Raw genomic sequence first — 23378 nt, 5'->3', positions numbered from 1 at the left:
TTTTTGTGGAACCAGGGACTGAACTCAGGCCCTTGAGCTTGCCAGGGAAGCGCTTATTCCACTGAGCCATCTCCCCGGCCCCAAAGCTAGTGATCTTTGAAAAGCACCAACCTGATGATGGCAGTCTTAGACTCCCTTCCTGCTTTCTCACTGCCTTGGCTTTGACTTTCATAAAATGACTTCTATAGCTCCTTACTCGCTGGCCTCTATGTCTCTAGCTTGGCCTATTGCCACCATCGCTTTCACATTATGCCAAAAGTACAGCCACTGAAACAGATGTCTTCTGTGGCTTAATGTCATTAACATGGAGCTCTCAGTTTTATCTTCTGTTAAATAGGGAGAATAACAGTAACTACTCAGGACCACAGGAGAATGAATCCATCTATGTAGTTTGTAAGAGCAAGTGGGGAGTTACTAGGCATTGTTCAGGGGAGAAACATGGAGGGAACGAGACATGGAAGGAACAGCAACCAAGCATGGGTGGCAGCGGATCAGCCTGGGTCCTCATTAGCCTGTGAGGGATTGATCTTTTGTTGCTGATTCCCCAAACTCTCAGCAGTTTCAACTTAGAGCTTATTCAATACTTTAAAACCAATTTCAAACCAAGTTTTGAGCTTGCTTGTAAAAAATCTATTGCATTAATAAAAAAAAAAAAAAATGAAGTTTTGGGCCAAACTGCCTAACCAATAGGAAAAGCAGATTGGGCCCCAGGAGAAATGGGCTTGCCTGGTTGGAGAAGGTAATATCAAAGAACAGAAATCCATCAGAATTAAAGGGAAGGATGGTGGAAAGGAGTCACAAGTGGCTAAAAACAAAAAACACTGCAAGGGAACTAAACTGGAAAGAAGATGTGAAGAGGGCTAAAGAGGGTATTTTGTTAGTATTGGCAGCTCTCAGACATGAAGATGCATCTGAAGCCTTCCGTTGTCCTTGTCTGTGGCCCTAAGAGCACATAGATGTAAATTGCTAGGCTAACCTGACAACCCAATTTCTCTGAGTCTTAGGCTCCACTCTCCTGGGAGACAGTCAACTTGAGTCAGTGGTCCCAGGGCAATTACTATCCTCACCTGTGCCGCTGAGCTGTGGTGTTAGGTGGGTTATGGGTTTTCAACATATCTTTGACTTAACAGTATTTTTTAACTTATGATGGATTTATTGAGATGCAACCCTATGACAAAGTGAGGAACATATGGAAATCATTTCCAGAGATACTTTTCATTAAAGATTCTATACAAAGACACTTAAATAAATATGAGTCAGGTCAGTATTGATTTCTCTGATTTGGAGATTGCTAAATTGCTTCACCTCTGTTCTGACAATGCTAACTTTATTCCTACGCTGAACTAACCTGAGGAAAAACTATCACAGAATTACAAACACATCCCACATGGCTATGACATATACACTGTAATCTGAGGAGGGGTGGCCCTGGAAGCCAGAGCCCTACTGTTCCCAGGGCTGTGGCCTGTCACTCTGCGGCTTGGGTTTTCAGAGTGGAACCTCCAGGCAGCAGCTTCTGTCCCCCCGGTGTCCCAAACCCTGCTGTAAAGGATGAGGAGGGCATTCTGTACCTGGGCACCTGCTCCCGAGGCTTCGCATGTGGCACCGCACTCCCCCTCATGGTATGCTTCCTTGCAGTCCCGGCAAAAGACAAACTGTAAAAGAACACCCGTGTATCAGGAACTTTGAGTCACATGCTACATTTCGATGTTACTGTTCACTACGGAGGTGTGTTCTGAGTCCTGTAGTGAGGTTGCTGAGAGCCACATTTCCTCACCTCCAAGTGTTTTTGGCCCAATGGAGCAGGTAGTAATGCAAAGGGACACCTGCAGCAAAGGGCTATGGGTGTTAGGATTCGAGGAAAACACCTTCCTTCAGAGTGTACCCTGAATGTTGGTTCATGTATGTAGAAGGTATGTATGAATGTGTCCGTGGACCTATTATTTGTATGGAAAGTCTATTATGGAATGAAGAAATAGGTTATTAGAGATTGAATAGTTCTTTTACCCCCTCCTTCATATGCTGACATCTCAGCATCCAGTACCTCAGAGTGCGATGGATTTGGAGATAGAGCCTTATGGTGGGGCGGCTGGGGCCTGCATCCGTATGACCCCTACACATCCTTAGGAGATGAGGGTACAGACTGAGTGGTGGAGGGCCACCAGGGAGGATGCAAGGAGAAGGTGGTCATGCACGAGCCACGGAGGGAGGCCTCATAATACATCACCCCACTGACACCCTGAGCTCAGCTTTCTGGCATGGTGGATTATGAAAAGTAACATTTCTGCTGTTAAACCCCATAGTCTGTGGTAACTGGTTAGGGCAGCTACTGGCAAGTAGTATGTGGATTGCAGCAGGCTTTTCCACCAGGTGACAGTGCTTCTTTCAGCATTTACATGTTGTGGAACCACGATACCAAGGGACACCTGACTCCTGAGAACCACGGGAAAGCCACTGAATGTCTGGAACACTCAAGGCATCTCCAGAGACCTGAGGGCTCTCCAGCATGGACCAGGTTATCAGCTTGGTTTTGGTTAAGATAAAAATACTTTGTACTGAAAAGAGAAAACAAAACAAACAGAACACTATCTATCTATCTATCTATCTATCTATCTATCTATCTATCTATCTATCTCATCAACTTTTTTTTTTTTTTTTTTTTTTTTTGGTGGAACCGAGGATTGAACTCAGGCCCTTGCATTTGCCAGGGAAGTGCTTATTCCCCTGAGCCATCTTCCCGGCCCCTCTCATCAACTTTATTCCAAAAGATATCACGTATCACTGCTTCTCCTGGGCTCACACAGAACAGCCCACCTAACATGTTCTCTTTTTGTGTCATTTTCACCATCTGAACAGAACTCTGCTCTTCTCTACATCCAATTCCTGCTTTTAAAAATAACCTGAAAATTACTTATCAAAACATAAGACATAACAAAGCATTTTATTATACACTTATTGCTTCTATAGAGATATGCCATAATTGATCTTGAAGCTACCACTTTCAGGGTACAAACTGAGTATCCCTTTCCTGAAATGCTTGGGATGAAGAGTGTGATGAATTTTGGTGTTTTTTTTTTTTTTTTTAATTTTGGAATTTTTCCACATATATAATAAGACATTTTGGGAATTTGATCCAAGTCTAAACACAAGATGCACTTGTTTTACACACACAACCTGCAGGCAATTTTATGCATTATTTTGATAGCACCTGTGTTTTTACCACAATTTGTCACATGAGGTCAGATGTGTGCTTTTCCATTTGTGGCCTCATGCTGGCGCTTTAAGTTGGTTCAAGGTTTGAAGCATTCTTGCTTTAGGGTTAGGGATGTGCAATCTGTGTTTAAATCCTTTTCTAGCAGAGAAACGGAAGTCAAACATTGAGGGATTTCAATTTTACCTGAGGGTTCAGGGTAAAGAAAGACACTGTGTGTGAGGGTGTTGTCCTTATACAAATGACCAGCACCCCCAGGTGTTAGGCCCTGACATTTTACCTTCCCTGAACTGAAGGTGAAAATAGTGTACAAGGAGTGGAGTCCTAGCCTTTCCTCGGGAGGTTTTGTTTCTTTTTTACACGCATCTGCTAATTTCTGGGTTTGCCTCACCCCATCACTCTCTTCTGACATGCTCTGCTGGAATGCTGGATCGTAGGGTTCAGTCACCGAGAACGCGCAGTGTGATCTCACTCGCTGCCTTGGAGAGAAGCAAGCCTGAGCTCTTGGCGTGACAGGAAAAGCGCTTCACATCTTATTAGCCAGCGGATGAGATATAAAATCAGTTTCATGGTGCAAGAACACCCTGGAGGTTGATCAGTTTGTCAGAATAAATAGGCCTTTCTTGACACAAGGACATTAAACTCTTTCTCACCAGAACAGCAAAGAATGGACTGTAAAGAGATAAGAGCAAACAAAGAGTGTATAAAAATTAAAGCCTCTCCAACTCAGGATGGCAGGGGAAGCAGAGGCTGCAAGAGTATACCTGGGATAATTTAACAATAATGCACAAACTTGCTTCCATTCCAAAAAGTATTTAATTTAAACTTAGATACATCATATAGAATTTCCTTCTCAGTTAAATAACTTGAAGTTTTCTCAAGTAAAATGAGGAAATATCTAGAAGGTCTGATTCAATCTTGAAAGCTATTTTGAGCTTTAAATTACATTATTATTATTATTCTAGGTGGGAGTAACAGGAATCAAACTCAGGACCTTGTACTTGCCAGGCAGGCACTTATGCCACTGAGCTACATTCCCAGCCTCTTAAATCACATTATTTAGAGCTCAAGGGGCCTGTATAGGGGCCGGGGAGATGGCTCAGTGGAATAAGCACTTCCCTGGCAAGTGCAAGGGCCAGAGTTCAATCCCCAGTTCCAGAAAAAAAAAAAAAAAAAAAAAAAAGTCAAAGGGCCTGTCTAAATGCTTAGGGCTTCAGTTCCCAAACTGTGCACTAAGGCACCCTGGATGCCACAACAAACTGACAAGGGTGTACCATAAAATTTTAAAAACTAGAGAAAAACATTAACACTCAACATCTGTGGGACAGTGTAAGCCACTAACTCAAGGATGTCCCCTGTGGTGATGGACACCTTATCATCCTCCTTTCAGTGATATTCTATCACTACGAAGCTGGATTGTTAGGCATCATAAGTACAGAAAATCCCAACGAAATAAATACCACCACCAAACCCCAAATATACTGTCTATTTAGATCAGTGACATATTTTTTTTTGGAACTAGGGATTGAACTCAGGCCCTTGTGCTTGCCAGGGCAGTGCTTGTCAGGGAGCCATCTCCCTGGCCCCTTAGTGACATAATTTTTAAAAAATAAAACGATTTTTTTTTCCAGTATACGTGAACTAATTTTTCAGGTGATGCTATAGTTTATATTTAAAATGTTCCTCCAAAAGTTTCATGTTTGGAAAGTGACAGGATCACGGGGACTCCATTCTCATCAGTAGATTCACCCACTGAGGAGCCCAGTAGCTGACTGTGCGGTTAGCAGGTGGCCAGCACCTGGTCAGTCGCTGGGGCAGCAGCTGGGGGAGCGTGTCACTGCTCTTGGCCTCTCCCTTCCCTCTCTGCTTCTCGCTGCCTCCGTCAGGACCGTCTACCTGCCTGGGGGCCAGGTGACTCTGGGTTGCACCCACTGGAAACTGTGAGCCAAATTAAGCTATTAATTATCTTATTTTGCTATTTGGACTGCAATCATTAAAAACCAAAACTGTGAGGTATTTCTCTTGGCCTAGAGGTGCTATGAAAAATTCACCCAGCTGTGAAGGGGATGCGAACACAAGAGGTCTGGGGGCGTCTGGCTTAGGCAGAGATAAACTCCTGCTTGAGATGAGGTTTTGGGCCAGTGTGCAAATGCACTCTGTGGAATCGCTATTTACAGAGGAGGAGCTTGTTGAAGGGAAGACACCCAGCTCCAACAACGTCAGGCTCACTCCTGACCTGCATACCTCATACCGGGGGCACATCATCTTTTTTGACCAGTCATGAGGAAGGCTGTGTTTTGTCCAGGGATTTGCTACTTTTAACCAAGTCCTCACATTTGCTGAGGCCCCTTTAAGATACAGCATAGGAGGAATGAACTGAAAAGATGAACCACCATCCATTTCTATAGTGCACGTCTCCTGGGTTATCTTCTCTTGAAAAAGAGCTGATAAAGACAATTCACTTCCATTTTTTTAAGAATTACAAATGTCTTTTACAGTTATAAATAATAACACATATTTATTATTCCATTGGTTTTCTAAACTCTATTCTCTTGCTAGATTTTATCAGAGAGCAATCTAATACATGAACTGTATACATTCTGTGTGTGTGTGTGTGTGTGTGTGTGTGTGTGTGTGTGTTTGTGGTACTGGGGATTGAACTCAGGACCTCAGGCTTACCAGGCAGGTACTTACGCCCTTGAGCTATCTCCCCAGCCATACATTCTTAAGATGTTGGATTTAAGTAACAATTTGGCTGGACTATAGCCCCAGTTAATCGGTTCAACACCGATCTAGGTAAGAGTCAAGGAGTAGGTGTAAGATCCATAATCAGCAGCACAGAGGTAAAAAACAGAGAGCACCCTAGGAGGCTGGGCAAGCCTGACAGCTGCTGGAAGTCACAGGATCAGAACTGCAGCTTCCCAGAGGAAGCACAGAATCTACCTGTGGACTCAGTTTCAGGCCATGCCTGTGATTTCCAGTCTGCCTTACCCAAGGGCCTGCCCCGGGCATTTAAGACCTGCCTAGCTCGTTCCACAACCAGGTAAGTTAATTTCTTGCAATATATATATTCATATATACATGTGTGTATAAGTATACACTGATACACAACCACACATATGTGTGTATATGTGTAACTCATACACATATATGTGTGTATGTAGGCACATAACCATATGCTCCTATGTTTAGGTATAGCCCCTCTGCACACATATGTCTATAAACCCACTCTCCTTGCCCTGCCTCTCTAGTGGAATTCTGGTTGCCATAACTCCTATAAAAAGCTTAGCTGGGTCAATTTCTTTCCTGTATTTTACAAAAGAACTGATAGAAAAACAGCCCTGCCATTTTATCTGTCTACGTTATTTACAGGGCTGTAGTTCAAACCTCTTTCCATGTTTTTTTTTTTAAATCCCAAGAAGCCAAATGATAGGCCAAAGTCATAATTCAATGCCAGGAAAAAAAAGTCACACCCCCAGCAGTGTGATGGTTTCCTTTTATTTCATGATGGACAAGTGAACATGGTGATTCAATAATTGTCTAATAATTGTCTGATCCAACTACAGCAGACATGGGACATTTTCTTTCTTTCTTTCTTTTTTTTTTTTTTTTTTTGGGACATTTTCAAAGTGGGAGACTGGCTCCAGAGTTATCACTTAGCTATAGTAATTAGCTCAGCCACAATGCCCAAGATGAGGCCTAAGAAAGATTTAATGAAGATGTAATTCAATAAGTTATTTTTCTTACTAAGAAATAGTCAAACTATTCTTAACTTCAAAGTTGCTGGGGGTGTAGCTCAGCGGCACAGCACCTGGTTGGCACACAGAAGGTCCTGAGTTTGCCTGGTTGGCACACAGAAGGTCCTGAGTTTGATTCCGAGTATCAAGAAGCAAAACAAAACAAAATAAACACTCAATAGTGTGCTTATTTTGTTTTAGTCTTATCTTACAACTAATATGCATGAATGCATATGCATGAAGTCATAGTGTTATCTTACAACTAATATACATAAATGCATATGCATGAAGTCATAGTTTTATCTTACAACTAATGTGCGTGAATGTGGGCGTGTCCTGTGCAGGCACATTTTGGTCAGTGATGAGCCTCACACATGCAGTGGTGGCCTCCTCAGATCATAATGGGCCTGAAAAATTCCTACTGCCTGTGCACACAGAGCTGAAGAGGCAAAAGAAAAGAAAACTGCGGAAGAAAAAGACAAATCTCTTAGAAAATTTACAATGAGAGCTTATCTGAAGCTTTTGCAAACTTCAGCAAAAATAGCCTGAAAATCCTCCAGTGTGGACAGGTGCTCACTAATAGGAACAGTCATGGGGCGTTATGAATTCAGAAGCCGGTCTATGCTGAATAAACACTCCAAGCAAATGCTACGGACATGGCTTTGAACAGTGACTCGTCCTCAGGAACCCCTGGAGCAGGACCTCCGGGAAGATCCCAGAGGAAGGCCTTGTCATTCCAGGCAACAGACAGCTCTAGGAGTGCGGTTGTCTCCAGAGACCTCTCAGCGCAACAAGGTGTGCAGGTAGAAGACGGCGACACTGCTCATGCTGACCCTGCAGAGGCCTACGTCAGTGTGTATTTGAGTCTTAGTTTTTATTTCTGTTTGTTTTTTGTCTTTTGGAGACAGGGTCTCACTACGCAGTTCAGGCTGGTCCTGAACCCACTTTGTGGCCCAGGATGGCCTTGAACTGACAGCGACCATCCTCCCTCAGCCTCCCAAGTGTTGCAATTACAAGTATGCGCCACCAAGCCCAGCTTAATAAGGGTTTTTTTTTTTTTCCTTCCTCGAATGCCTTCAGGGCACTTTTGGCCAGCGGGAGAGTTGTGAGGTTTGAACTCCGGAACCTGAGGCTGACAGCTTTGTGGAAGCAGCCACTTAAAGGACTGAGCTAGGGCCAGGCCCCCTAAAAGTCACTTGATTTCTTTTTATTTATTTATTTATTTTTTTGCAGAACCAGGGATTGAACTCAGGCCCTTGAGTGCCAAGCAAGCGCTTATCCTACTGAGCTATCTCCCCAGCCCCTTGAGTCTTAGTTTTTGACAAGTATGAAAATTACCTTAAAAATTCACCAACATAGAGCTTTTAGAATAAAGATATAAAGAAAGAAGTTTTAGTACAACTGCATAATAGGTTCGTGAAGTGTGTTGAAGTGTTATTACAGAAAAGTCAAAGTTAAAACTTTTTAAATTTGTATAAAACCTAGGTGGGGTGGTGCATAGCTATAATCCCAGCATTCTGGGAGGCTGAGGGGAGTGACTGTAAGTTCATACCCTGCCTGGCCAATTTAGTGACCTAGCAAGATTCTGTTTCAAAATACAAAATGTGTAAAAGAGCTGAGGCTACAGCTCAGTGTGAAGGTGCTGGGTTTGATCTCTACATAGCAAAAAAATAAATAAATAAAGTAGAAGCTATAATTCGTTATAGTTCATTTGTTATCGAAGACAGAAGATTTGTTGAACATAAATTTAGTGTAGCTTAGGTGTATGATATTTATGAAGTCTGCAGCAGTATACAGGAATATCCTGGGCTTCTACATCACCTGCGGTCACTCACTGACTCACCCAGCGCTACTGCCCGCACCATGAGCTCCGTTCTATGTACAGGCTATCTACAGATACACCATTTAAAAACCTTTCCTGGTGTTGTTCAGATACACAGATACTTGCTACTGTGCCCTAACGGCCTCAGTATTCAGTGCAGGTCTGTAGGCAGTGAGCAATGGGCCGGCTCGTGTCACCCGGCTGAACAGCAGGCTGCATTATCCAGATCTGTGCCAGCATGTGCAGACGTCCCCACAGTGACAAAACTGCCTTAATGACACATTTCTTGGGAGGCACACCCAGCATTACAGGACACATGGCTGCATTGATGTTTAGGATGAGTAAAATTTTAGATCTGAGTAACATGTAAAAGAATAGTACATTTAATTCATGACACAATACAGAAATGCTTTAAATATTTTAAAGAGATATATTTTAGTGTCTAAAAGTATAGCCTTTGAAGCCTGAAAGACTGGACACAGAGGCACTCCTCTACTATTCTGTGATCTTAACGTTGCTTGCTTTAGGTTCTGCATCTGTGGAAAAGGCACAATATGAGGAATACTTCAGTTTCTGACACGTAGGAAATGCAGTAAAACATTTTCTTATGGGGTTGCAATGTTTTACAAGCACAAGTCTAAAGAACTATAAGATAATAGTAAGTACCTTATTTATTAAAGTAATTCCTAACATGTTGACAAAGAATAACTGCTAGAGCAAGTCTCAGGTGAAACTCAGACCCTCTTGCAAGTGCCACATGTGTGAACTCCCTGTAAGTGTCAGGCTGCCTATGGTAGGCCACGCTCGACTGGTACCCATGCGCCAGCTTGCCGAGTTACATCACTGCCAATTCCCTTAGAATGCAGCGATTCCACTGTGGGAGTCACAAGCATTTCCCTTCATGGCAGTCCTTTAACATCATGTCAGTGGAACTGTTGCTTAATTGGTGCTGGCGTCTGATTCCGCATTTGCTCCTAAGAGGCATGTGTAGAAGGCAACATGCATATTTTTTTTTCTGGCAGCACAGGAACGAAGCAGAGGAACAGCTTCCAATGCAATAAGAACATTCAAGGCCTTGCTGATCAATGAAGTTGAGAGCCAGTTGGTACCTACAAGTAATGACCCTTAAAATAAGATTTTGATCTTTAAAGTTGAGTGATCTCTATGTGAAAGCCCAAATTTCTTTGTGCCTGTTTTCTGTCACAACTGCATCTGTTATAAAACCGTTCTATTATGTGCCGTTTATCTCTCTTTCATCGCTCTGAAGTTCTGTGTTAAAAGAACAGGAGAATCAAATACCATCTTAGGACCCCTTACTATAGTCAAGGGAAACATCAAAGTACGAAGCACACATTTGTACTTCTTGGGAACAGAAGAAATATGAGTTTTCTTGGTATGTGACTTTCCTGAAGGTGGCAGCAGAGACATACGCTTGGTCTCGGTGTGTTAAAGTTAGCGTAGAGGAAGAGCAAGGACCCCTGGGGGGTGACTGGTCCGCTGTCATATGCACAACTCGTTCTGACAAGACAGTGCCACAGAGTGGAAATGGTGTTAGATAATAATGTGCTAAAACAGGATTCTGAAAGAAGGAAAGTGAAATTATTTCCTTTCAAGTACACAGCATCTTAAAATCACAACATCTCATGGCGGGAAGCAAGCTTAAAGTGTGCCAAGCTCAAACTGCAAACAGACCAAGACAATCTTTTATATGTGTCTCCCAGTGACTAAAAATAAACAACTTTAGAGAGGCTGGATATAGCTCAATGGCCAAATTTTTCTGTATTTCTCAACTATATACTAATGATCCAAGGATGATTAAAAACAAAGTCACCTGATTGCCCACAAAATTTTGTGACATCTATCACCTCGCATTCCTAAAAGGCATATTTGTTTTTGTTTTGTTATTTTGAAAAGGTGGTTAAAAAAAGAAAATAAAAGGTGCTTATTATCCTTGATTTCATTTCCATCTGTGTGAGCTCTTAAAGGGTCCCCCTTCCTTCTGCGTCATCTGTCTCGTACAGCACCCACCCAGCATTTCAGGTGTGAAGTTTTAATTTACACTTTGTGAATACAATGGAGTGAAAGTCTTGTCACCACCCAGCTCAGGACAAGGGCTTCAAAATGAGGGCCACGGAGCCACTCAGCTAGCTTTCCCACAGCCCACCAAAGGGGACCTCATACTGAGAGGCGTGCTTATTAATAAATGCTTTAGATATGGGTTGGTCCTCTTGCAGATGGAACTTCTATGAAATGAACCGTGTAATCTATGACTGCGGACAAAGACATTTATGTTTACTTCCTAACTCCAAGAGTTACTTTCTTTTTAACTTAAAATATTTCTTGACCATTTTTTCAAACAAAAATGTATGTAACTTGGGGAAGTATTTGAACTCCCCCCTACTTTCTATTTCTTTCTTTCTTTTTCTCTTTATTTGTATATTTGCTCTTTATTTTTTATATATTTTGTGTTCCTCACTTCAGAGAAAATATGTAATGTTTAAGTTTGTGTGTCTGACTTAGTTCACTTAACATCATGTTCTCAAATTGTATCCACTGACAAAATGATGCCTCAACTTTGTGCTAATTTGATTCATTTATACTACCAGTTTATCTCAGATGGTTGAAAAGAAAGCTTTGTGTTATATTTGTTTCTTCTTTGCAAGAATATTTTTCTTCTTTTATGCTGTAGATATTTGGAAAATAATAATATATAAACTATTGCTATTTTTTCCATAAAATAAAATATTGCCCATTTGTATTTATTTTTCTTGAACAGCCTTATTGAGATATAATTTTCACAGTCATGAATTTAAAAATAGTTTGTATACTTTTTGAACTGATAGCACAGGTAGGTAACCAGAAATTCAAACAGTAAATTTTGAAAAATAAGCTTGCAGTTTTCCTTGATCAGTTAAAAGGCTTCCAGCAGATAACCAATGTTACCTGTTTGTATGTGTATTTTCCAGAAATATTTTGTGCATTTAAACACACACACACACACACACACATTTTTTAAACAAACAAACAAACAAACAAACAAAAACCATAAAATACCCATATTATATGACATAGTGTGTTCAATATCTTAGTTTTTGTCCAGTGAATATTACAGGCTACCCTTTATTGGTACTTGTTGCACAGCTTTGTTCTTCCTAAACAGTTGCACAGTATGCCAGTTGATCGATGTGCTTTGATTCATTCAACCAGCATTTACAATGAGCACTCACACCCTTTCCATATTCTGCCATTAGAAACAAAGCCCAGAATTCTTCACCATAGGTCATTTTACACATATGAAAAGAAATCTGTAGGATCCATTTCCGGAAGTGAAGTAGCGGGGTCAAAGTTGTGTGTGTGTGTGTGTGTGTGTGTGTATGTGTGTGTGTGCGTGCGCTCCATTTGGACTGCTGCTGTGGCCCCTGCAGCAAGGTGTGTGGAGGTCTATTCCCTGCCCCTCTCCAACACATGGTATTACCAATCACCACATTTGCCAAGCCACATTAAAAGAATCTCAATAAATCCCAGAACTTTTGCTAAGACCTTTGTACACATGTTGGGTAACCACAAAGACAGCCTCTTGGCTGAGGAAATAGATCCAGACCACTTCTAAGCACTGCCTATGCACGGAGCTTGGGTCAAGGTGGCATGTAGTGGCCCCATGCTCCCTTTCTCACCTCCTACTTTATGGAGCCAGTCATCTCCTGGGTCATCCTGCCCTGCTTTGGCCTCCTTGCAGGGAGAGGACTTTTGGTGGATTTATACATTGACAGCCAACAGACTGGAAGTCTAGGTTAGAATGTACTAAGCTGGAGACAGGAAAATAACAGGTTTTCTCCTCGTATCCTGGACCTTAACTTGGCGTATCTGGCCTTCAGCATCTCCTGCCAGGAACTTTATGGCAGTAGCCTACCTGAAGACAGAGGGAAGTGGGCAGGCACAACTTGTGGCAGTGACTCTCTGTCACTTGCTCCTCACTTCCTTCCTTAATTTTCATCTCTGAAGCCAGTCTAGACAACAATGCCTGTGGTGATCATCATGGTCCCTGCCTTCCACACTCCCCAGCTCTTCCATTAGCTTCATCATTTCCCTAGGCTAAAGGAAGCTTTGGATGCAAGTTGGGACTCTTATAAGGATTTTATGGTGGTAAAATCGACACCATCAATGTACATCAATACAAACTTCTTGGTGGGCAAATTTTTGTTTCTAACTGAGAATTCCCTTTAACATCTTGGAAGGCCTTCCCAGTTTAGATTTCAATCAGCATTTCTCAAACCTTATGGAGCAGTTGGCTCCTTTCAGAAATGGAGCACTGGTCAGAGTATCAAATTCAACACCACTTTCAAATATTGCCATTCATTAGTGGACCCATTCAAATATTGCCATTCATTAGTGAACATGCTTGAAAATGGCCATTCATTAGTAAAGTGCATAGCATATGCCTTCTATAATTTTTAACTGGTCTCTAATCCTTGTGACCTTATCATTTACAATCTGTAGCAAGGCACTAGACTCTGTAAAAATGATTACACTGTGCCAGTAAAAATGTGAAATCTAAGCCATATGGCAATTTGAGCCCAATATGTCCTGCGTGCCTGTGGGCATCCTTATGCTCTCTAGCACAGCAGGGGAGACTAAGTGCTTTCCCTGAACACCTGGGCCTGGGCCTCGGCAACTTAGGACAAGGCCAGCTTTGGAAAGGGGCCCAGCCGTATTGAGAGCACCCTTCTAGCACATTTTGGAGATTATCTTTGGAAGTTTTTTTTAAAGCTTATCAATAATCACTAACCCTATCTATTTATCTATCTAAAACTTCTATTGGGTGTTGGGCAGTTTCATACCTTTCCTGGTCATTTTTCTCTAAATTTGAGCAAATGGATCAAGGTATTTTGTCTGTGATGTTATTTATTTTTTACATAAACTTCTATTAAAATCTTGGTCCCTTCACAAGACATAACTTTACCTATCTTCTCTTGTAAGTGAGTAACAAATTTCATCTTGTTCCAAACAAGATGAAGAGTATGCAGAATGTAGTAGGTAATTGATATCTGCAGCATGCCAGCTACCAGAGTCAAGAGCTTGCCATCAGCATGGAAAGATGATGTTTGCAAACAATAGACAAGCTTGAGGTTAACTGTGAGCACTGTGATACAAGAGTCAATCATATGCACCTTTGTGTAGTTCAGGATGCAGAACTTCAGAGGCTCATGTCACCGAGAGATCCAGGTGGTCTGTGAGAAATGACATTTGCTTTTCTGTTCACCTTTGAACCTTCAGACAGCAGCAGCTCCAACTCCCAGTTCTGACTGATGGCATCTCTGCTAACAATTTCTCAAAACCTATCCCAAACTCCCAACCTCTCTCCCAAGCTGCAAGCTGCCTACTCTCTATTTCCATTCGGGTAGGCTGAAGTCACTTCAGATTCAAGTTCGCTCAGATTCAGTACAGTTCCTGTGGAGGTGCCGGGCCTCACAGAGCCACTGTCACAGAGGTGAACTCAGCAAAGCTCTGCACAGTGAATGAGCAGTGAGTGGTAAGTAGAAAAGTCCAAGCTTCTGAGAAGCAGGAGGATAGCAGCATGGTGTTGAAATCCAGGGATAGGAAGGGAGAGGTGAGTCCTAGGATCACAGTTTTGAGACCTGAGATGGGCCAGGGTGGGGACCTTAGTGACTCAGGAGCCCAGAGTCCTGGTCCAGGGATACAGTCAATTATGCAGATTCTGAGACTAAGGTCATGGATATGATGGGATGGAGAAAGAAAGCTGTATGAATAGGGCTCAAAAGTGGTTTGAAAGCAAAAAAAAAAAAAAAAATAGTGAGAGCTATGGAAAATGCTAAGAAGAGAGGGAGAGGAGGAAGTATAAAGCCTCAGCGAAGCTCACAGCTGGGAACACCAAACTTTCTCAAAGGACCATGGCTTTCAAGGAAGGAGGATCAAGTTTGGAGGCAAAATACCTAGGACAGCCCTCTGCCAGTAAGGTTGCATGAAGGGATCTGAGGTCCCTTGGGAGCACAGAGTGTGAACAGGAGCATGGGGGATGAAGTGGGAAGGTATAAGTGTGCCCTGAGCGGGGGCCCTGAGCAGCTCCCATCCATGGCCAGCAATGGTGCAAACACTGGAGCCTTGAGGAGTCTCACTCAGGATCAGGAGCTGGGGCTGGGGGAGGGATGAGAGCCAGAGGCCACCAGCCCAGGGCAGGAGACAGGCTTTGGCGCAGGTTGTAGGACTCTGGCGTGGTCCAGGTTGTAGGACCATGGACATCGTGCACAAGCCAGACCGAGCCAGCTCATAGGGTCCAGTGAATGCACTGCAGAAAACTCCCTTAGGAAGTTCATTTGGGATCCTGGGAGTACATCACTAACAAACTCTGGCCAGAACAGACTCCCAGCATAGTGCTGTATCACTTTTGCCTTTCTGGTTTTAAATTCATTAGTGAAAAGCTACTGTCTAGACCAGTGCTGTTCAAACAAAGTACTGTATCAGTAACATTAAAAGTTCTAGTAGTTACATTAAAAGATGAAAAAAGAAAAGAAAACAAAAACCCGAAACCTCTCCAGGTAAAGTTAATTTCAGTATCAAAAGAGCATCATTTCAACATGTTATTGATATGAGAATTGTTACTGAGTTAGCTTATGACTTTATGTCCCACATATTCTTTTTTTTAAATTTTTTTAAAATTTTTTTTGGCAGAACCGGGGGTTGAACTCAGGTCCTTGTGCTTGCCAGGGAAGCGCTTATTCTACTGAGCCATCTCCCTAGCCCTATGTCTTACATATTTGCTTCCCAAGCTTTTGGACTCTGGTGTACATTTTACACTTAAAAACACCTCTTGCTTTGGCAACCCCAATTTACCTGCTCAGGACCCTTGTGTGGCCTGGTGGCTACCCAGCTTACCAGAAAAGGGCAGGAGATCCACTGGTCTGAAGGCTGCCTGGGTCATATAGTTGGCCACATATGGGACCAGAGAACACAAAAAAGCAGAGCACCCTCCACGCTGTATAGGAAGGTAGGGTTAGATACAGACACCAGGAAGTAAGAAAACCACCAGTGTTTTATTAATGATTCAAGTACGTTACATTCAAAGTCTTAGTTTCCCGCTCCTAGCAAAGGCTGCTCTATTTCTTTAGCCTTCAGAAGAATCACATGAGTTCCATTTGGCTCTGTGATGAAGGAAAGATCTGCAGGATACAGTCAGTCAGAATGAAGAACAGGACGTGTAAGTATCTACAGTGAAGACACTTGGCTCTTCCTGCCATGCCATTTTGAGTTACTAGTTCAAAGAAATCAGAACATGAGAACTGTCCAGAGTTATCCGGAACTTTCACCATGTCTCTGGGTGTCTGTTTTACCTGTTCCCTCACTCTGTCAATCTTGTACTAAGGCTAGACAGCATCCTGACCATTGCTCACTTGGGCATGGGGGACTGTTGCTCAGAGCATGTTTTTTTTTTTATCTCTTATTTATTTATTTATTTATTTATTTATTTATTTATTTGGTACAGGGTTTCAATGAACAACTCAAATTCGTAGTGATCCTCCTATCTCAACCTTCCCATCACTGGGATTACAGGGGTGTGCCACCATGCCCAGTTTTGGTGGCCAACATGGCGTGTAGTACCAGGGATCAAACCTGGGTCCTTGCTTTTGCCAGGCAGCTGCTTAGACCGCTGAGCTATCTCCCTAGCCCCTCAGAGCATGTTTTGAACAAGTGTCTGCTGCTGACACCTACAGTACCACCCTTCCTCACAAGGGGAATTTAGTGTGAATATAGTCAGTGGAATCCACAATTCAAGTCAGATTGGCTGTGACCCAGTATTATTACAATCTGTCCATTAGTTATCAGGTTCGGGTTAAAAACATTTGTTTTTGTGTGTAAAACACCAAGTTAAAGACCTTGGTCTTAGCAACAGGACTCTCTTCTGTAATTTCTGATAAATCATCAATACTTCATTCAGCACTAAAGAACTCATTTAATGAGTTAGAGTCTGGTTTGGATTTCACCCTTAAAATAAAGTGCCTAGTAAGAAGCAGAAACAAGCCATAGCAATGAGTTCACCTTGCTGTATGCGTGGCACCACGCGAAGCTGGCAGGCGTCTGGGGCTTGGGTTTCTGAGAACTCTGCTCGACCTCAGGTGTTCTCTGCCCAGGGGCTTTGCCCTACATTACTATTCATGAACATTCCAGCTCAGAGCGGGAGAGAAGAAACAGAGCTCTAGGTGGGGTCGGAGATATTTATTCACCCTGGAATCTCTCAGGAACTAAGCCAGTTAATGCTTCTGCTTGTGTTGTTAAGGCCTCTTAGAGAAGGTTCACAGCTGGGCTGCTTAATAATGGTGGGAGCATTTCCCGCATTATCCTCTCTGATATGCATCTTTGCCCTGACTACAGACAATGCAAAAAGCCAGGAACATTTCAGGCAGCCCAGCAACTCCCACACAGTCCCTGACAGCCATCAGCCCTCGCTGGGCTCTGAGACTCCTCTGCAGGCCTGTTAGCACAAGATACCGCTGGCTTGCCTGGGGTTTGCCAGCAGGAGGGGGAGCCAAGGCCTTCAGTGACCAGAAACACCTTATCTCCCAGCAGCACTCACACCTCGCAGGTGTCTTACTAAATTGTAAAGGAAAATGCAAACTCGCCCCTCCAACCAAGATTCCGCCCTCCTCCCCTTGCAGTTTTATTGCTTTGCTAAAGAAGTAGAGAGGAAACTAATTAAGTAGCAGCTAAAGAGCAAGACCCGGACTGGTCTGGGAACTGCTGAGATAACAGGCAATCTCAGGTGAGCAAATGAAATGCCATGGGCATGGCAGTCTCTTCACTCACAGCTTTTAGGTCCTATGACCAAGGAATGTTCAATCTGCCAAGCGACTGCGAGCCAGCTCTCCGCTGGGCAGCATCCCCTTCTGCCCTCCTAGTTTAGGACAAAGCCTGTTGAGGCCTTGGGGGCCTTTGCAAGCATCTGGATTGGTCATAGTTAGGGTGGAATAGCTCCTTCTTTTTTTCTGGCATTGTCTCTAATGGCAATAGGCATAATATCATTCTGTATTTGAAGGAATCACCCAAAAACTTGGATCACAGCAAGTGAATGGACATTTGATGACTACAGTATGAATAATGACAGTAATTTAACCCCTTGTTCATTAATGTTCCATCTCTTTCTGTGAGGGGCAACAAGGACCAAAAGGCAAAGTGCTCCTCGAGGAGTTGTCACTTCCAGCCTGTGGAGAGGTGGCACTGCACACTCACCCACTCATTCACTCATGGAGGGGCTGCTTCCTGTGGTCAATGCACAGCTGTGGGAGCACAGGGACAAAGGGCCGTGTTTGTCTCCATGAGGCTCAGGCTCTGGGAGCACATGGGTGTTCCCTGTCCTGAACACTGCCTGTGGCCCTCTCTGCCCAGGGAACTCAGAGTGGGGGACCGTGACTCTCAGTTGGAAATGCTTTGAGCAAACTCCCTGAGTGTGGGTGTGAGCTTGAAGCTTCTCCTGTGTACTCCCCCTGCCCAAATCTACCTGCATCCCCCCTACACTCAGCTCTGCAGGCTCAGCCAATGTCCTGAGGGGCGCTGTCTCCTGCACTTGGCTCTGAGGAGATACTGAATAAGATTTACCTCAGGAGTTAGGAGAGAAGGATCGAGACCCTCAACAGATAGCTCCACTACAACAGTGCCCATGGGGCTGGGGAGATGGCTCAGTGGAATATGCACTTCCCTGGCAAGTGCAAGGGCCTGAGTTCAATCCCCGGTTCTGCAAAACAAAAACAAACAAACAAAAAAAAAAAAAAAACAGTGCCCAGGGAATGGCCTGCCCTCTGCAGCAGTTTGGACACATTCCACTGCCTGTGAGACACCGGGGGTCTTGGAGGGAAATAAGATTAATTAGGATGGGAACAGGACAGTCCTACAAAATGAATCAATAGGGTCAGTGTCCGTGTGCCCAGGTGAAGTCCAAACATGGGTTCTGGTCTTAAAGACCCCAAAGGCATCAGTAAATTTTAGATAATTAAGATGATAAGAAATGTTTAAAGATATCCATTTGTTTATGTTACCCATAATAGTACAATTCCATGACTCTGTTCAAAGAGACTTTTGGTAGGCAAATGTACCATGCTGTACATCATTCAGTGCATAGTGACACTAGTCAAAATGAAATGGCTGTTTCTAAGGATGGAAATGTGCTTTCAAATAAGTCATGAAATGACACAGACAGCCACGCCTTCCTCTTTACCGTGCAGAGAACCCAGCATCCTCCGTCAGATCAGTAGCAACGTAACCATAAATACTGGGATTGTGAAGTATCCACCATGATCACCTGGCTGGCTGCAGGGCCTTGAAGAGAACCTGGGCTCCATGAGTCCCCTCAGCCTGGCTGGGAAAACTCAGTGTCACATCCTGGAGTGCAGGGGGCTGCTTAGGGGGTGGTGACAAAGAATCAAGAGAAGCATCAAGCGCACATCTACAGCTGTGCCTGCTAAAGTGGCAGTTCAAATAGTGGGTTAAGAAGTGGAACTTGGCTACCATTAATTTTGAAAAAGAAAAACTTTTCTTTTTCTAACAAGGAATATCAAGTAAGATTCTAGAATCTAAATAAACATATGAGGTACGATGAAAATGTATAGTAAAGGGGGGCTGGGGAGATAGCTCAGTGGAATAAACGCTTGCCTGGCAAGTGCAAGGTCCTGAGTTCAATCCCTGGTACCGCAAAAAAAAAAAAAAAAAAAAAGATAGTAAATGTTTAATTAAAATTATAGTAAAAGTCACACTGTCAGTGATCTCAAAATATTTCCTCTTTGATTACACTAATCTTATCACTCTTGCCACTTTCTGAAGTAGTTCTGGAAGTTCTCTTTTATGAGTGTCTTTATGAGGTATGATAAAAAAAATATGGGGAATGCTCCTTCTGGGTGCCATCTAATGGAAAGATGGGCTTGAACAAGTGCATACAGCGTGTCTTCATTTACCTTATCCACCAGATCTGGTGCTATGTGATTTCTGGCTCTTTCCTGAAGTCAAAATGTCTATCACAAATAAACACATTTGGGTGGATTCAGGACAGTGAGGCAGCCACACCAAGCCTGGAAAACTAAAGACAATCAGAAACTCCAGAACTGCTTCAGAAAGCATCAAGAAGCATGTGATAAGTGTGTTTGAAGTGAGGGATGTAGAGGCCCACCAGATGGCCTCCCCTGAAAGAAGACAATTTGTCTCCATTTTGGCTAACCCTTGCCCATACTTCCATGTACTGATATGTACAGAGCTGGTTAGGAAAATATTCCACTCCCCCAACTGGCTTTAAGCAATATAAGTGGGTCTAGCCAGGGTGCTGCTGTATAGCCTTTGAAGAAATGGAGAAGGTGAGTGGTGCCCCATCTATGGCATCCTACTACTAAGCATGTGCTAGGCTGAGAGACACGGTGCTGTTGGCTGGGGCTGAGACTTCAGAAAGAGGCCGTGGTGTCCGAGGGCAGAAAACCAGATACCAAAACTGAAGTAACCAACCCAAAACAAAAGATACTTCCTTCAAACTTCGAGGCTACCTGGTACTAGAATCTGGTATTTTTCTATATACCTCTCTGGGGATATTGCAGAGGTGCTACTCTGCCTCCTACCTAGGCCAGCTCACACCACTTCATGCATTTCCTGCCACTCTCAGTCTCTCAACCCCAAGCCACTCCCCTCTTCACAAATTAATAAAACCCAGGTTCAGTCCTGAGTTGTGGCATTTGTTCAGGTTAGCCATTGTGCTGACTGGCCTTAGGACGCCCAGGACTCCCCGCAACTGCAGACCCTCTTACTAGAATTCCAATAAACTTTTCCCTGAGATTACAAATATTAACTCCTCTGGATCTCAATGAGGTTTGGATGGGCTTCCTATAAAGAATTTTTTTTTTTTTTTAAACGGAACTGGGGATTGAACTCAGGCCCTTGAGCTTGCCAGGGAAACGCTTATTCTACTGAGCCATCTCCTTGACCCCCAAGGAAGAATATTTTGAGGGTGGAGGAATTCAATGCAATTCAACTTTTAGTATAATAAATCTGAAAAAACTTAAAATACAATTTTTTGCTAACCAAACTGCACATATTTTATATGGGTTCAGCACTGGCAACAACCCAGTAACTAGGGATAGCAGTAAACAGCCTGTGGGTGAGAATGATCCTCATACTTTCTATTTTCCCCCTATATGTACTTGAAATCTGATTTGATGTAAGCCTTGGTTTATAATTAAATCTTTCCAGTAATGATCTTTTATTTTGAAGTAATGAATTTTGGTCTGATGCTCTCTGAAAGGAAGATGGAGCCTCCCCTGGCATATGGCAATCATTTCACTTAAATCTTCCCAAAGTGTTACTTCTCAGGCCTTCTTTTAGAGAGACGTCAGCTGAGTCTATGAAGACCTTTTCAGTGCTCAGATCACCATGATTCACCAGAGCAGCTTCTTACGCTCTTTTTGAACTGTGCGCTAAGTGCTTCCTAGTGCTTTATGCTCTCACTATACGATCAGGATTTGGGTGCAATGCCTTAACGCAAACCAGCAAAGTGGCTTCTTAGTCAATATTATCCCAAAGGAAGTGGCTTTAGGCTCAGGACAATGCAATGATATTCAACAGGCATTTTCTTAGATTCCCTTTCCGTCCTGCTCAGCGTAGTGGATTCTCCTCCCTCATGGGTGCTAAGCAGCCAGCAGCTCAAAAGGAGGACAGCTGGCTTCTGTCGGTCTGTGCTCTATGTGTCATGCTCAGTGACATCACCTCACTTCTGGATTTTAATAAAATGGGACTTTAGAGGAATGTAACCAAGACTTAGTTTTTTTTTGTTGTTGTATTTTTTAGGGAAGGGCCTACAGGGTGTTCAGGGTCTCACTACTAGATCAGACTCCTAATTGTCTGCCCGTTTACAGCCTCCCAAGAGCTGGGATTACAGGTGCATGCCACCACATGCAGTCTCAATTGCAGTCTCAGTGGGCCCTGGAGGCAGGGCCGGCATGGCAGGCCCCGGGATTGAACTCCCTGCCTCTGTGCCTGCTTGCAGGGGCTTTAATCTGCTGAGCTAAGACTTAGTTTTAGTCATCATAATGTATTATAGAACCCTACATGTGTTGACTATATTGAAATTTCTTTATATTTTTATAAAAAGTTTCACAACTTTTTGCACCATGGAGAATCATAATCTATATCTAAAAAGTTATATCAAAGTTATTACAATTTCTAAGAAAGATGCTGATGATTGGGCTGGCCAGATAGCTCAGTGGACTAAAGCACCTGCTTAGGCAGAGCACAGCGGTTGAGGTCTGATCCCTGGCAAGCCATGCTGGCCTTGTCCCCAGGGCACCCTCAGATGGAGATTGAGACTGGGCATGGTAGTGTGCACTTGTAATCCCAGAGTATGGGAGGCCGAGAACAGGAGGATCACTACGAGTCCAATCTACGTAGTGAGATCCAGTAGACCCTGTACTAAATACATTAAAAAAAGAAAGATGCTGATGTTAATTATTAGTGAATTATATTGTAATGCACCGACTTGATGGGAGAGAAATAAAATTGCATCATTTGTCAAAAATGAAAAGGGAGAGGTGTGGGAAAGTGAGCAAGCCATGCTGTGCCATGGGAGGGTCTGCACACCAATACTTACTTTCTGGGAGGCAAGTTATAAGATTGCAATGCCTTAACTCTAAGATGGCATTAATTGTAAAAAGTGCCTTCAATTTTCATAGCTTGACAAAACAAAGAAAAAGCTCTGTCACTGTAATGTCCACATCAATTTAAAACATCATTTTGATTTCAGAAATGTTGAAATATATGAAGAGGTATTTCTTGGCACCAAGGAAATGTTTTGTATGCAAAGCCTTAAAAACATGCACATGACCTTTCCAGCAAATTTTTATTCTAGAGAAAAATCACTAGTGTCGTAAAAATTAGGCCAGAGGAAAATTATTGCTATTCTGAAAGACAAATTATTTGAGTAAATCATGACACATCTTCATTAGTAGTCATCATTAAATATGGTATTAGAGAAAGGTGAGCATGTTTGTTACTGTATGACGGGGGAAGAAGGGAGGGAGGGAGGAGGAAGAAAAAAATACCTACCACAGAAACAATGCGTCAAAAACACCACATCCAGCTACCCAGGATCTGGGTTGCTTTCCATTTTTTTCTTTCATTTTTCCAGTCTTCTGACATTGTTCAGTGAGAATGTATTGCTTTTGTGATAATAACTTGTGCAGTTCTCATCCAACAAAGATGTCTTGCCTGAGCCTCTAGCCTAGCTCGGAGGCCCCACACTGCTAACAGTGGACGACGGCATGCACACTGGCCAAAGGGTCAGTGACGCAGGAGGGTGAGGGGGGCTGAGCAAATGCAGGGAGATGTAAAGGAAGCAAAGAGAACTTGGAGGAAGCGTCTGCAGATACTTTATCTATATATAGCATCACTTGAAATCATTCATGGATGTTACAAAACAATCCAAAGATACCATGCATAATGACACCTCTTCCAATTGCCTTATTAAAACAAAATATCCAGACCCAGTCCTAGCCCAGGTCCGGTGAGTGTGTGGAGAGCTTCCTGCTACCCTGCGCCGGCGGGACCAGTCCCAGCCCAGGCGCAGCGTGGGCCG

General features: G+C 43.1%; 1 protein-coding gene across 2 annotated transcripts in view; it reads right to left on the bottom strand.

The window, feature by feature from the left end:
* Prkn (parkin RBR E3 ubiquitin protein ligase) overlaps positions 1-23378 on the bottom strand; it is a 1575591-nt gene that overhangs the window by 37887 nt on the left and 1514326 nt on the right. For both annotated transcript variants that reach the window (XM_023699288.1, XM_023699289.1), the window contains exon 10: positions 1572-1655. In XM_023699288.1, coding sequence (XP_023555056.1) covers positions 1572-1655 — 84 coding nt within the window. The remainder of the gene's footprint in view (positions 1-1571; positions 1656-23378) is intronic.

Source organism: Octodon degus, unplaced genomic scaffold, assembly GCF_000260255.1.
Source record: "Octodon degus isolate 3935 unplaced genomic scaffold, OctDeg1.0 scaffold00112, whole genome shotgun sequence".
Lineage (NCBI taxonomy): Eukaryota > Metazoa > Chordata > Mammalia > Rodentia > Octodontidae > Octodon > Octodon degus.
This window is presented reverse-complemented; position numbering and strand designations above follow the sequence as displayed.